The sequence below is a fragment of the Hyla sarda genome, chromosome 8, assembly GCF_029499605.1.
Source record: "Hyla sarda isolate aHylSar1 chromosome 8, aHylSar1.hap1, whole genome shotgun sequence".
In the NCBI taxonomy this organism is placed as follows: Eukaryota; Metazoa; Chordata; class Amphibia; order Anura; family Hylidae; genus Hyla; species Hyla sarda.
In genome coordinates, this window is record NC_079196.1 from 133086729 (window position 1) to 133102140 (window position 15412).

Consider the following 15412-nt stretch of genomic DNA (forward strand, 5'->3'; position numbering starts at 1 on the left):
ATTTTGCACATAAAATTCCATATGATGGCTTATTTTTTGCGCCACCAATTCTACTTTCCAGTGACATTAGTCATGTTACCCAAAAATCCACGGCAAAACGGAAAAAAATAATGCCACATTATTTTATTTAAAGTTTGTTTTTGTTTTCTTATGGGAAAGGGGGGGGGGGGGGTGATTTAAACTTTTATTAGGGAATGGGTTAAATGACCTTTGTTAACTTTTTTTTTCACTTTTTTTTGCAGTGCTATAGCTCCCATAGGGACCTATTGCACTGCACACACTGATCTCTTATTCTGATCCCTGCAAAGCCTTAGCTTTGCATGAATCAGCGAGATAGGGGCTCGATTGCTCAAGCCTGTAGCTCAGGCTTGGAGCAATCAAACTCAGGATCGGACGCAATCGAGCAAGGTAAGGGGGCCTCCGCTCGCGTTCTAGCTGATCGGGACATCACGATTTTATCGCGATGTCCCGATCAGCCCGACAGAGCTGCCGGGAAGCGTTTATTTTCACTTTCAGATTCGGCGGTCAACTTTGATTGCCGCATCTTAAGGGTTAATAGCGCGTGGCTCAACGATCGGGACTGCCCGGTGTGATGCGGGGTCACGGCATACAGGTACACCCTGAGTCCTTAAGAGGTTAAGAAGGTAGAGGTGATGAATCTAGTAGAGTCATGTGTAATGCTTAACCCCTTAACGACGCAGGACGTATATTTACGTCCTGCGCCGGCTCCCGCGATATGAAGCGGGATCACGCCGCGATCCCGCATCATATCGCGTCGGTCCCGGCGCTCATCAACGGCCGGGACCCGCGGCTAATACCACACATCGCCGATCGCGGCGATGTGCGGTATTAACCCTTTAGAAGCGGTGGTCAAAGCTGACCGCCGCTTCCAAAGTGAAAGTGAAAGTGAAAATGACCCGGCTGCTCAGTCGGGCTGTTCGGGACCGCCGCGGTGAAATCGCGGCGTCCCGAACAGCTTACAGGACACCAGGAGAGCCCTTACCTGCCTCCTCGGTGTCCGATCGACGAATGACTGCTCCGTGCCTGAGATCCAGGCAGGAGCAGTCAAGCACCGATAACACTGATCACAGGCGTGTTAATACACGCCTGTGATCTGTGTAAAAGTTCAGTGTGTGCAGTGTTATAGGTCACTATGGGACCTATAACACTGTAAAAAAAAAAGTAAAAAAAAAGTGTTAATAAAGGTTATTTAACCCCTTCCCTAATAAAAGTTTGAATCACCCCCCTTTTCCCATAAAAAAAATAAAACAGTGTAAAAAAAATAAATAAATAAACATATGTGGTATCGCCACGTGCGTAAATGTCCAAACTATAAAAAGATATTATTAATTAAACCGCACGGTCAATGGCGTACACGCAAAAAAATTCCAAAGTCCAAAAAAGGGAGTTTTTGGTCACTTTTTATACCATTAAAAAATGAATAAAAAGTGATCAAAAAGTCCGATCAAAACAAAAATCATACCGATAAAAACTTCAGATCACGGCGCAAAAAATGAGTCCTCATACCGCCCTGTAGGTGGAAAAATAAAAAAAAGTTATAGGGGTCAGAAGATTACATTTTACATTACATTTTTAAACGTATACATTTTCCTGCATGTAGTTATGATTTTTTCCAGAAGTGCGACAAACCTATACAAGTAAGGTATCATTTTAACCGTATGGACCTACAGAATAATGATAAGGTGTAATTTTTACCGAAATATGCACTGCGTAGCAACGGAAGCCCCCAAAAGTTACAAAATGGCGTTTTTTCTTCGATTTTGTCGCAAAATGATTTTTTTTTCCATTTCGCTGTGCATTTTTAGGTAAAATGACTAATGTCACTGCAAAGTAGAATTGGCGACGCAAAAAATAAGCCATAATATGGATTTTTAGGTGGAAAATTGAAAGGGCTATGATTTTTAAAAAGTAAGGAGGAAAAAACGAAAGTGCAAAAACTGAAAAACCCTGAGTCCTTAACCTCTTCAGGACATAGGGCGTATGGATACGCCCTGCATTCCGAGTCCTTAAGGACCGAGGGTGTATCCATACGCCCGTGGGAATTCCGGTTCCCACCGCTAGCCGGTTGGGGACCGGAGCCGGAGGCCTGCTGAAATCGTTCAGCAGGCTTCCCGGCATATCGCCCAGGGGGGTCATTATGCCCCCCCATGTCGGCGATCACCGCAGATCGCTGGACAATTCAGTCCAGCGATCTGCGGCGATTTCGGGTCAATCGGGTCTCCAGTGACCCGGTGACCTGTAATTACTGGCTGTTCGGGGCCGTCTCGGACGGCCCCGAACAGCCAGAGCCTGCAGGGTGAGGTGGCACTGGTGCCACCTCACGATCGCCCTGATTCGTCGGCCGGATTACCGGCCATCCAATCAGGGCGCCTGCTGCGGGTGTCACTCCCGCCACCCGCTCCGTCCCTCTTCCGGAGGACGTGAGCGGGTGCGGGACATGCACCTCGGGTGCTGGGGACCCTGATCCCCGGCGTCAATGTTGGGATGGGGGCCCCAGGAGCAGCAGCGGCGGCGGCGGCGGCGACGAGGGACTGACTTTCCGGCGTGGATCGTTGGAGGTGAGTGACAGCCTCCTGCTGTTGCTTAGCAACAGCTCCCAGCATGCAAAAAGGGCATGCTGGGAGCTGTAGTTATGCAACAGCAGGAAGCAAACCACCACAACTCCCAGCATTCCTTTATGGGCATGCTGGGACTTATGGTTTTGCAACAGCTGGAGGCACATTTTTTCTATGGAAAAGTGTACCTTCAGCTGTTGTATAACTACAACTTCCAGCTTGCACAAACAGCTAAAGTGCATGCTGGGAGTTGTAGTGGTGCATCTGCTGGTTGCATAACTACAACTCCCAGCATGCCCGTTGGCTGTCGGTGACTGCTGAGAGTTGTAGTTTTGCAACAGCTGAAGGCACACTGGTTGTGAAACTTAGAGTTTTTTTTTTTTTTTTACCTAACTCAGTGTTTCACGACCGGTGTGCCTCCAGCTGTTGCAAACTCCAACTCTCAGCAGTCAATGTACACCATGCACCGTACATGCTGGGAGTTGTAGTTTTGCAACAGCTGGAGGCACACTGGTTGTGAAACACCGAGTTAGGTCACAAACTCAGTGATACATAACCAGTGTGCCTACAGCTGTTGCAAAACTAAAACTCTCAGCATGTACAGTCTGTCAGCGCATGCTGGGAGTTGTAGTTTTGCAACAGCTGGATGTCCCCCCCCCCATGTGAATGTACAGGGTACACTCACATGGGCAGAGGTTTACAGAAAGTATTTGGCTGCAAGTTTGAGCTGCGGCAAATTTTATGTCGCAGCTCAAACTGCCAGCGAGAAACTACTGTGAACCCCCCGCCTGTGCGACTGTACCCTAAAAACACTACACTACACTAACAAAAAATAAAATAAAAAGTAAAAAACACTACATATACACATACCCCTACACAGCCCCCCTCCCCTCACCAATAAAAATGAAAAACGTCTGGTACTCTCACTGTTTCCAAAACGGAGCCTCCAGCTGTTGCAAAACAACAACTCCCAGTATTGCCGGACAGCCGTTGACTGTCCAGGCATGCTGGGAGTTTAGCAACAGCTGGAGGCACCCTGTTTGGGAATCACTGGCGTAGAATTCCCCTATGTCCACCCCTATGCAAGTCCCTAATTTAGGCCTCAAACGGGCATGGCGCTCTCACTTTGGAGCCCTGTCGTATTTCAAGGCAAACAGTTTAGGGTCACGTATGGGGTATCGCCGTACTCGGGAGAAATTGTGTTACAAATTTTGGGGGGTATTTTCTGCTTTTACCCTTTTTAAAAATGTGAAATTTTTGGGAAAACAAGCATTTTAGGTAAAAAAAAAATTTTTTTTACATATGCAAAAGTCGTGAAACACCTGTGGGGTATAAAAGTTCACTTAACCCCTTGTTACGTTCCCCGAGGGGTCTAGTTTCCAAGATGGTATGCCATGTGGGTTTTTTTTTTGCTGTCCTGGTACCATAGGGGCTTCCTAAATGCGGCATGCCCCCAGCGCAAAATTTGCTTTCAAAAAGCCAAATGTGACTCCTTTTCACCCCCATATGGGGTGTTTTCTGAATCGGGAGAAATTGGGCTTCAAATTTTTAGGGGTATTTTCTGCTATTACCCTTTTTAAAAATGTAAAATTTTTGGGAAAACAAGCATTTTAGATAAATTATATATATTTTTTTACATTTGCAAAAGCCGTGAAACACCTGTGGGGTATAAAGGGTCACTTTACCCCTTGTTACGGTCCCCGAGGGGTCTAGTTTCCAAAATGGTATGCCATGTGTTTTTTTTTTTTTGCTGTTCTGGCACCATAGGGGCTTCCTAAATGCAACATGCCCCCCAAAAACCGTTTCAGAAAAACGTACGCTCCAAAATCCCCTTGTAGCTCCTTCCCTTCTGAGCCCTCTACTGCGCCTGCCGAACACTTTACATAGACATATGAGGTATGTGCTTAGTCGAGAGAAATTGGGCTACAAATAGAAGTATACATTTTCTCCTTTTACCCCTTTTAAAATTCAAAAATTGGGTCTACAAGAACATGCGAGTGTAAAAAATGGAAATTGTGAATTTTGTCCTTCACTTTGCTGCTATTCCTGTGAAACACCTAAAGGGTTAAAATGCTGTCTGAATGTCATTTTGAATATTTTGGGGGGTGCAGTTTTTATAATGGGGTCATTTGTGGGGTATTTCTAAGATGAAGACCCTTCAAATCCACTTCAAACCTGAACTGGTCCCTGAAAAATTGTGATTTTGGAAATTTTGTGAAAAATTGGAAAATTGCTGCTGAACTTTGAAGCCCTCTGATGTCTTCCAAAAGTAAAAACTCGTCAATTTTATGATGCAAATATAAAGTAGACATATTGTATATGTGAATAAAATAAAATAATATTTGGAATATCCATTTTCATTACAAGCAGAGAACGTCAAAGTTAGAAAAATGCAAAATTTTCAAATTTTTCATCAAATTTTGGGATTTTTCACCAAGAAAGGATGCAAGTTTCCAAAAAATTTTACCACTAAGTTAAAGTAGAATATGTCACGAAAAAACAATCTCGGAATCAGAATGATAACTAAAAGCATTCCAGAGTTATTAATGTTTAAAGTGACAGTGGTCAGATGTGCAAAAAATGGCCGGGTCCTAAGGTGTAAAATGGCTGGGTCCTTAAGGGGTTAAATCTAGAAATTCAATGAATTGATCACTGGAGGTCATGGTAAAACTGATCCCCCAGTCGTTCTTATTCAGGGAATTCAATAGAGCTATGTCTGATTCCTCTGGGCCATCCCAAATGAAGATGAGATCGTCAATATAACGGCGATATAATATGATGTATTTGGTCAGATCCGTATTTGCCCAGATGTGCTCATCCTCAAAGGCCCCCATGAAGAGGTTGGTATAAGAAGGGGCTACTTTAGCCTACATAGCGGTCCCCTTAATTTGTTGATAGGTCTGACCATTAAACACAAAGAAATTATTGTTCAATATGAACCCAAGCCCTTTTAGCAGGAATTCCCTCTGTATCTCTGGGATGGCCTGTGTTAGATATTTCTCTGGATACGTTGATTAGAGTCACGGAGGGAGCTTGGTAATTTCACCACGTATTCCTGTAAAAAAAAGATATTGGTAATGTGCCAAGTTAGAGGTTACCGAATTAACACTTGAAATAGTAGGTCTTCCCGGTGGATGTGAAAGGGACTTATGAATTTTTGGGATAAAATAAAAATAAGGTTTCCCAGGAAAAGGGATAAGAAATTTCTGCTCGTCTTTATTAAGAATCTGAGTGTCGGCATCATTGTTAATAAGATTATTGAGTTCCTTCTCGATTTCTGGGAAAGGGTCTCCTTTAATCAGTTTATAAAACTGAGTGTCAGAGAGGATGTTGTTGGCTTCATCGTCATAGTACTGGTAGTCCATGATTTTTAATGAAAGTGTTTTATTGTACGTTCAGTCATTACAAGTCATACAATAAACTACAATCACACAAAGCATGACAGTACGATACACAGCAAAGGTTCCCTATGCTATATATCGCACATGGTGCTACTCTAACACTCTGCTCAATCCTGTAATAGAAAAGCACAAGAAATTGAAAAACAAAACAGTACAATCTGTGATCGGGGTAGGGGTGTGGGCTATGGGGCGGGGCTGGGGGTATGGGGTAGTGGGTGACTATGTGGGGGTAGGGAGGGGTTGGATCACAGGGCCAAACTGCTGGGTTGTATCTTCAAGGAGACATGGGGGAAGGAAAGGGGTCTTCACTCCTCTTCTTCATCTACGGCCAGGCTGTCCAAGATAGAATAGTTTTTCAGCAGGCTCCGGAGGAACCTGCGGCAGTCCCGGACGGACATGTTCTCCATGTTGATCACGAGGCTGTTCCTGGCAAGCCACACAGCGTCCTTAAAACCGTTCATAAGGCGCCAGGCCTCCTGGATGTTCTTCATGCCGTGGGTCCCAGCGAACAGACCGTAAAGCACCGAATGGTACGATAGGCAGTTCCTGGGTGCAGAGTTTCTGAGTTCGTGTTTCAGGGTGTCCAACAGACCCTGCGCAAAGGGGCACTGCCAAAACACGTGCAAGGATGTTTCCTCTACATAGGGGCACCGGTAGCAGTACCGGATTCTGCACAGGTCACGGGCATGCATGAATGACCTGAGGGAGATACCTCCCTTAATGGCCATCCACGATCAATTGGTAAGCCGCTTTGAGGCCACATTAGTCCAAATTGTCTCTGCAGTGGCTGCGGGGAGCCCTGGAACCAGTTCCAACAAGTCTTTAGCTCGGATGAGCTTGTAGATAGTCTTTGGCTTCCACAGGTCAGGCTTTTGACCCTCCAGCTGGTGTTTCCTCACAAACCGGACAACATCCCTATAGAACCAGGGAGTGCTCCAGTTGTAAGGGATGGAGCTGTCCTACTAGTCCCAGCCCAGCTGTCTCCAGAGGCATGAGGAACAAGCAAGACATGGAACTGCCCGCTGAGCCAGTCTTTTCAACAAGAGTTCGCTGCATGCTGACACATGCAGTGGAGGCCCTCAGGAGAGTGGGGATATCGAGTACTCCCTTCCGGGGCTCCTTGTACATCACTGTCCGCTTGACTCTTTCCATTTTGCCCCAGATGAAGCGAAACACTGTCCGGGTGATGGCCTTGCAAACGGTGGCAAAATAGCTGCTTTTTTATAACATTTTATTCCCCAAAAAATTAAGAAAAAATGGATTGAAAGTTTTATATAAGCAAATATGGTATCAATAAAAAGTACAGATCACGTCGCAAAAAATGAGCCCTCATACCACCGCTTATATGGAATAATGAAAAAGTTATAGGTCTTCAAAATAGGGGGATTTTAAACGTACTTTAATTGGTTAAAAAGTTTGCGATTTTTTTTTTTAAGCGCAATAGTAGTAGAAAAGTATGTTATCATGGGTATCATTTTATTCGTATTGACCTAAAGAATAAAGAACACATGTGATTTTTACCGTAAATTGTACGGCGTGAAACGAAACCTTACAAAATTAGCAAAATTGCGGTTTTCTTTTTAATTTCCTCACACAAATAGTATTTTTTGGTTGCGCCATACATTTATGGTAAAGTGAGTGATGGCATTACAACGGACAACTGGTCGCACAAAAAGCAAGCCCTCATACTAGTCTGTGGATGGAAATATAAAAGAGTTATGATTTTTTTGAAGGCGAGGAGGAAAAAACGAAAACGTAAAAATAAAATTGTCTGAGTCCTTAAGGGGTTAAACAGACATTTGTCATTGCTCCATACAAGGTATGCATCCCTAAGTTCCTCCATGACCTCCCTCTGCACCAACAGGGCACAATTCAACTTCCAGGAACCTGGGCCAGTTGGAAATCCATGGCCCAAAGTTCCCCCGAAATCGAATGGCCCTGTGGTCAGAGAAGAAGCAGGGGACTATAGAGTAAGAAACCTTTCTAACTGCTCTCGAAGTGAAGATGAAGTCTATCCAGGAACGGAGCGAGCCATCAGGGCGGCTCCAAATATAGTTTATGGAGCTGTTCCCGATGGACCCAACAACGTCCTGCAAGGATGCCTCTGTCACCATCTCGATCAGCAGTTTAGACGTCACGTCAAGATTGGTGGATGTGCCAGAACTGGGCCCATCCACCTCAGTGGGGCAGTTGAAGTCACCACCCAACACTTCTGCCCTAGTGGTGGCGAGCTGAGCCTGCAGGGCCTGGAGAACCTCCAGTCGGACATTCTTCTCAGGGGAGGCATACACGTTGATGAGTCGCACGGGCTCACTCGCCCAGGAACAGTCTGTGACAAGAAGTCTGCCACAGACGAGCTCCCGGACGGAATCAAGTGCAAAGTTTCCTCCCCTGATCAGGATGGCCACCCCCGCAGACCTACATTCACCCCCACCAGACCAGTAGGAAGGGCCGTGAGACCACCGCCTGGCCAGATGGTTGTAAGACCTAGAAGATCACAAAGCACATTCCTGCAGCATGTAAACTTCACACCTCTGAGAATCTAAGAAAGTAAGAACAATCTGAAATCTAAACCTATCTCTAATACTTCTCACATTAATGCTAAAGATGTTAAGATCAGCCATGGTAATAAAAAGAGAGGTTAGTTCAGATACTAGTTACCACTCCGGTTGGGCGGATCCTCTTCTCTGGTGCCTGTCAGCTCCTGTGGCTTCTCATAGCACCCTTCCAAGAACACGTCGTAGACCGGATTGGCCAGTGTGTCTAGGATTTCCTTGACCTCTGGGTCCTTCAGCAGCTCCTCCATGGACTGTGCCTGGACCTGCTCCAAGGGGCAGGGGTGGTGGCTTTCGCCTTCTTACCCTCCTTGATCGGCTTGGCCTTCTGTGCCGCTGGCTCCGGAGCTGGGGCTGGATTCGGTCCTGTTGCTGCCACAGTTGCCCATGTTCTCTCCCTCTGGGGGCAGTCCTTGTAGCTTTGGGCCACTAGTCCGCAGAGGTTGCAGGTCTCGCTCTTGGGGCAATTCTTGGTTGTGTTACCTGTCACTCTGCAAAACCTGCAGGCATCTTCCTTACAGTCCTTACCCTCATGGCCCTTCTTGCTACATCTCCTGCAGGTCTGTGGCATGTCCGGGTAGAAGATAAGTCCTGTGGAGTTGCCCAAGGAGAATGTCAGTGGCAGGTGATGTAGTCCATCTGGAGAGGCAGGGTCCTTGTTAAGTCTGATGACCACAGACCACTTGCTGGTCCAGTATCCGAGAGAGTTCAGGATGTGGGTGGGCTCCTTCACCACAGTGCAGAAGCACCTCAGGAATGTCGAGATGTCCTTGACTGGGGTGTGTGGGTTCCGCATTGAGACCGTCACCTGCCTCTCCTCTCTTTGAATAGAGCAGTTGCCCGCAAAGCGAGAGAAAGGGGTTTTGGGACTCGCCGCTTTTACCACCTCCCAGTATCTTCTACAGGTGCTGATGGTAGCGAATGTAGAAGATACCGGGCATGAAGGTTTGAATGCCGAGGGTGTCCGCAGAGGAGAAGCCTTGATCCGCCAGCATCTTCTTGCAGAAAACGTCGTAGGACATGTCCGGCACCCTTCCATCCACTGGCTCCAGCTTCAAGGCAACAGTCTGCCTCATAGAGGGGTCGAGCTTCTTGCCGCCCATCTGCCTTGTTGGGACTGGACCTCCAGGCCTTGCCCTGCAGCCTCCTTGGTTCACTTGCTGGTTGAGGCCATGGCTTCTTCCAGCAGGCTCTTTCTCCCTTTCCTGCTTATGGAGAGTCTTTGCAAAGTTTTCTTTCCTAGGTGGAAGGAGCTATGCAAATCCATTCCATGTGGGAGGAGCTATGCAAATCTTCTCCAGAGGCGACGAGATTCTGCGCCGCTTTCGTCTTCACCGAAGTTCCGTAATTAACTGCCGATTCCCTTCTTGCAAGTTCTTTGTTGGCTTCTTCCATAGCTGCATTCTTCAAGATCTTCTCCTTCTTCAGATGTTCTGAGGCAGTTTTCAGGAGATGATCATCAGGTGGTAAGCTCTCGAGAATTGTGGTTCTAATAAGAACGAAAAGTACTGCAACCGTACTACGCAAAATCTATACCACAATGCTGGGAGTTCTTCAGACCTTGGTGATCATGGTATCTCCCCTGCCAGGTAAGTAGTCCATGATTGCATATTTTGTAATATTTGTTTTAGTGTTCTTTTCATATTTCTTCCGAACGCTGGTGCTTGCCTGAAGGAATAATGAAGTTGGTTGCGTGCGCTTTGGGTGCCTCCAAAATGGCTTCCTGTTGTGGTCCAGTTGGTAAAGTCTTCCCCGATGCAACACAGGGCGGATCTTCAGTTCCTCATCGTAACGCTGAAGAGTCGTCACAGCTGGGAACCAATGGGGCGGAGCATGCGCAGGAAACACCAGACTACGTTAACCCTTTCAGGTACTAACTTCTTACACTCCACAGTGACAATTTAAGGTCTTTCCTTCACTTTCCCCTCCATTTCACAAGCGCCGCTAGTAACACTTTGCAATAACAACAGTCCCGGCATGCGACTCTTACAAACAGTTCCTGACACAGTTCGGACTAGGGGGGAGGACTTGTGGTAAATGATGCACACCCGTATTGTCAGGCGGTAATAACTCAATTGTGAATTATGGTCATAAAAAATATTAACTATGAAAAATTTAAAATTATGAAAATGATAAAAAATATCACAATTATGACCTGGTGAACTGTAGACAAAGCCAATCAAGTTCTTTTTATGACGGGATGACATTAACGCTTAAGGATGTAGTTTTGCAATATACAATAATACACAGGTATTATAAACGTATGCAGATTTATTGGTTATAAGGTTATAAACATAAATGAGTAATAAACACAATGATATATGCAAATGAATATCAATTAGATATATTAGTAAACATTACAAGCTTGTTAATTGACTACATATAGTAGACAATACATGTGAGTAGTAAGTAACTTGTTAAAATAAAACAAAAGCTACTAGGTTAGGATATCATATAAGAAGAAGGTTACATATCACTCTATCCAGAGGAACCTCATGATATTAAGATGGGCAATCTCTAATATGAAATGCTAAATACACTCCCTGCCCTCTTCTAACCAACTACAAATCACATGACTCCATGAATGGGGAAATCCATCTAAAGATATAAACTATTTTCTATACATGATCTTGGTAAGACTATTAAGACAAATAGCAGAGTTTTATGATCTTGCTAGACTAAATTTTAGGAGGAAGAACTTAAAACAAGTTTCCTGTGTGGGAAATTTACTTAGTCTGTCGAGTAGGAATTCTATCAATCTCCAAGCAATTATTTAATGCTTTGATAGATTATGAGTCCTGATTCTTCTGCAGGTAGAATGAAGTCTCACAATATCCTAAAACTATAATCTCAATATGGAGATAATTTTTTTATTTTATTAATTTATTCGCCAATCTAAATGGTATAATTCCATCCACATTATCCCAATTAGTCTTAATTAAATGGAACACCATTTTTGTGTCTCTTACCAAGTCTATGTAAGAACCTCGCTCCGGCTCTTAGGAACGCTGAATGGTCCATCTCATCTTCATGGATAGCCATTGGTCTGGTACCGTATGATCAGTCCATTTGCTAGGATCTCACATGGCTTTCCCACCTGGTTGGACCTCTTTCCTGTGTCTTTGTGTGTTATCTGCAGCATAGCACAGTCTACAGTTCAGCACTACAGTTCCTAACATCTGGTTTACCAAATTTTTTAATTAGTTAGACACACCCTGCTAAATTGGAATTCCCCAATGAATGTAGGTTGGGCGTGTACATATGGTAATGACTATGACATTACTAAAATACCCAGAATGCATTGAGCATATCACCCATAATGCCTTTCCTGTAGGTGTAATGTCAACTACCCATACGCTAGGGGGTACTAATGCATAAGCAATTAGCATTATTACCATTAAGGGCTAACTGTCAATAACTGATCTTAAACCCATACTTGACTTAAGGAGCCATAATTTAATAGGGGTGACACATATACGGTAAGTAATTTAAAATCTGGATTCTCATAGACACAGAGTCACCAACTAGACATCCAAATTTATTGGAAAGATAATAATAAAATGGATGATTCTCTAACACTGATGTGAAAGTCTAAAGAATGTAACTGGCCCCCCATGCCTTGTCTTATCCAAATAACCATAAATATCTAAGAAGGCAAGAAGCATTCTCTCAGGTTGGCACTTTTTTTTTTTTTTTTGTAAAGATGAAACTTCAGAATTGTGGTCTTCTTAGATTTTACACAAAATGGCCGACATGATGCTATTACACATATTTGACATAGTGATTCATTTTTGGGGCATCTAATTAGCATGACAGTATCCTGTCCATAGGATGCCAAGAAGTTGTGGTGTCGGGGTGTCAGGTGCAGGGCAGATGTTATGGCTCAAGGGGTAGATCCTATTAACCCCTTCTTGTTGTGACTCCAGGGCGGGGTTTAGCCTTAACCACCCAAAGGTAATACTGCTGATCCTGGATTAGGGAGGGGCAATGAAGACACCAACGCCAGATTTAGGATAACGGCAGCTTTACTGAGGCAAGACAGGTGATCTTGTCTTTGCAGTACAGCCAAATATCCCAGGGAGGTGACCAGTGACACAGGGGGACCTCGCAGGCTTGCTGGGACTTGCAGTAGTTAGACTGACTTTAGTGCAGGCCACGGTGACTACAGATGGACTTGACAGAGATGGTTACTGACAATAAGATGACTTGACTTACTGATGATCGACTTGTGGCTGCAGGACTTTAGGCTTGGGGCCTCCAATGCTCTGGACAAAGAAACTGAAACAACTTGACTGCACTGGACCTCAGCAGGAAAGAGATTGCAGCCCCTCCCCTGGTTATATAGGGGGGCTGTGCAAGGAGCCCATAGGTCACTTGGGCGGGGGGGGGGGGATCACATGATCACTGGAGCCTCCTAAGTAACAATCATGTGATCAAAACATTAAAGCAACAGTACACTATATATACAAAACCTATGTACAACATGGTGAATTGTAAGGGGGGCCCTCGGGACATGCAGGGACTCTGCATGACAGGGCAGGAGGACAGTACGGGGCCACATCATCCCATGCTGGGACACCACAATGCCATCAGGAATGCCACTCAAGCTGCCGTGGGTGAGGCCAGCTGTACTGGAAATGAGAGACCCGAACCTCAGTTATTGGAAAAGTTTAATTTGCATAACCTTCTTTGGATATGCATTACTAGGTAAAGAGCCTGATATTTAACTTCTAGTCCCCAATTATATATTAATGTGTATGTTGGGAGTCATTGAAGTTGTTGTATTAGTTGTGTAAAATATGTTTTATATGTTGTTGATGTGCATAGAACATTAAAATGTAACAGAACTCAATTCTGTATAAAATGCTTTTTTTTAACTGAAGATATACATTTTTATTCATATTAATTATAAACAAATGTTGCTATCTATTTATGTATTGCAGAAAAACCACACAACCCAATGGTGAATGCTGGTGCAATTGTTGTCACTTCTTTAATAAAGGTATGTTTCCAATCACAGCTGTCATTGTCCAGGTATTTATAAGAAGATTTGCTATAATGTTGTAATGCCCATACCATTGGCATGATATGTGAATTTACCTTAACTGCCAAACTTCTCTATACCTCCTCTCCTCAGTAATAGCCTAATTACAGCATGGTTTATCCTCAGCCTACAATGCCTCCTTGTAATCTCAGCACAGTTTCCCCACAACCTGAAGTACACAAGCACAGATTTACCAATACTGATTAGTTCTTAGAGGAGAACTCCAGCAAAAATTAACTTATCCCCCATCCACAGGATAGCGGGTACCGTATAAAATCGATTATAAGCCGAGTTTTCAGCACAATTTTTCGTGCTGAGAACGTCCCCCTCAGCTTATACTTGAGTGAACTCTCCACCTGTCAATTCCTTCATCAGTGGTCTTCAACCTGCGGACCTCCAGATGTTGCAAAACTACAACTCCCAGCATGCGGGCATGCTGGATGTTGTAGTTTTGAAACCTCTGGAGGTCCGCAGGTTGAAGACAACTGCGGCCTTCATCATCATCCAGCCCCCCCTTTTGTTTTGTACTCGCCTCCCCTCGGCGGGAAGTTAGGGTGAGCTGGTCCGGACAATCTATGCTGCAGGGACCGTCCGGTGGGGAGGATTAGTCGTTGCAGGCGGTCCATTTTCACTGGGGGGGCCTCTTCTCCACGCTTCGGGCACGGCCCCGGACTAGTGACGTTGCATTGACAACGCTGGACTGGGACGTTCATGCGCAACGTCCCTGTCCGTCATCGTCATGGCAACGTCACTAGTCCGGGGCCCGGCCCGAAGCACGGAGAAGAGCCCCCCCCCCCCCCCCTGGTGAAAATGGACAGCCCGCAACGACTAATCTTCCCCACCAGATGGTCCCTGCAGTAGGGATGGCCCAGACCAGCTCACCCTAACTTCCCGCCGAGGGGAGGTGAGTACAAAACAAAAGGTGGGGGAGGGGGGGGGGGGGCTAGATGATGACGAATGCCGCAGTGGTCTTCAACCTGCGGACCTCCAGAGGTTTCAAAACTACAACTCCCAGCATGCCTGGACAGCCGATGGCTGGGAGTTGTAGTTTTGCAACATCTGGAGGTCCGCAGGTTGAAGACCACTGATGAAGGGTTTGACAGGCGGTGATGATAAAGGGGGGGGGGGGGGGTGATAACGAAGGCCGCAGTGGTCTTCAACCTGCGGACCTCCAGAGGTTTCAGAACTACAACTCGTAGCATGCCTGTCTGGGAATGCTGGAAGTTGTAGTTTTGCAATATCTGGAAGTCCCCAGGTTGAAGATCACTGATGAAGGGATTGACAGGCGGTGATGATGAAGGGGGGGGGGGGGATGATGACAGGGGTCTGGATGATTACATGGAGGGATGATGTATTTCCCATCCTAGGCTTAAGGTCGAGTCAGTAACTTTTCCTGGGTTTTCGGGGTAAAATTAGGGGCCTCGGCTTATATTCGGGTCGGCTTATACTCGAGTATATATGGTAATTAGCTGATCATGGGGAGGCCAACCACTGGGACCCCCCACGGACTCTGAGATGGGACTCCTGCTCTCTTAATGAGTGCTGTAATCTGGTCTTTACGGCACTTGCATAGAAATGAATGAAGCAAGTGCTGTCTGCAGCATGTGACCCTCACTGAGCTCCGGGTCCTGTTCCAGAGATCACAGGAGTCCCTGTGGATAAGGGATGAGTTCATTTTTGCTGGATTTCTTAAAGGGGTATTTTAGGCAAAACTTTTTTTTATATCTATCAACTGGCTCCGGAAAGTTAAACAGATTTGTAAATTACTTCTATTAAAAAATCTTAATCCTTCCAATAGTTATTAGCTTCTGACTTCTAACTGCTCAATGATGATGT

At 45.3% G+C, this 15412-nt stretch overlaps 1 protein-coding gene across 3 annotated transcripts in view; it reads left to right on the forward strand.

The window, feature by feature from the left end:
* The window catches only part of LOC130284872 (glutaminase kidney isoform, mitochondrial-like), a 1293621-nt gene that overhangs the window by 542899 nt on the left and 735310 nt on the right, over positions 1 to 15412 (forward strand). For all 3 annotated transcript variants that reach the window (XM_056535756.1, XM_056535754.1, XM_056535755.1), the window contains exon 7: positions 13476 to 13534. In XM_056535756.1, the coding sequence (XP_056391731.1) occupies positions 13476 to 13534 (59 nt within the window). The remainder of the gene's footprint in view (positions 1 to 13475; positions 13535 to 15412) is intronic.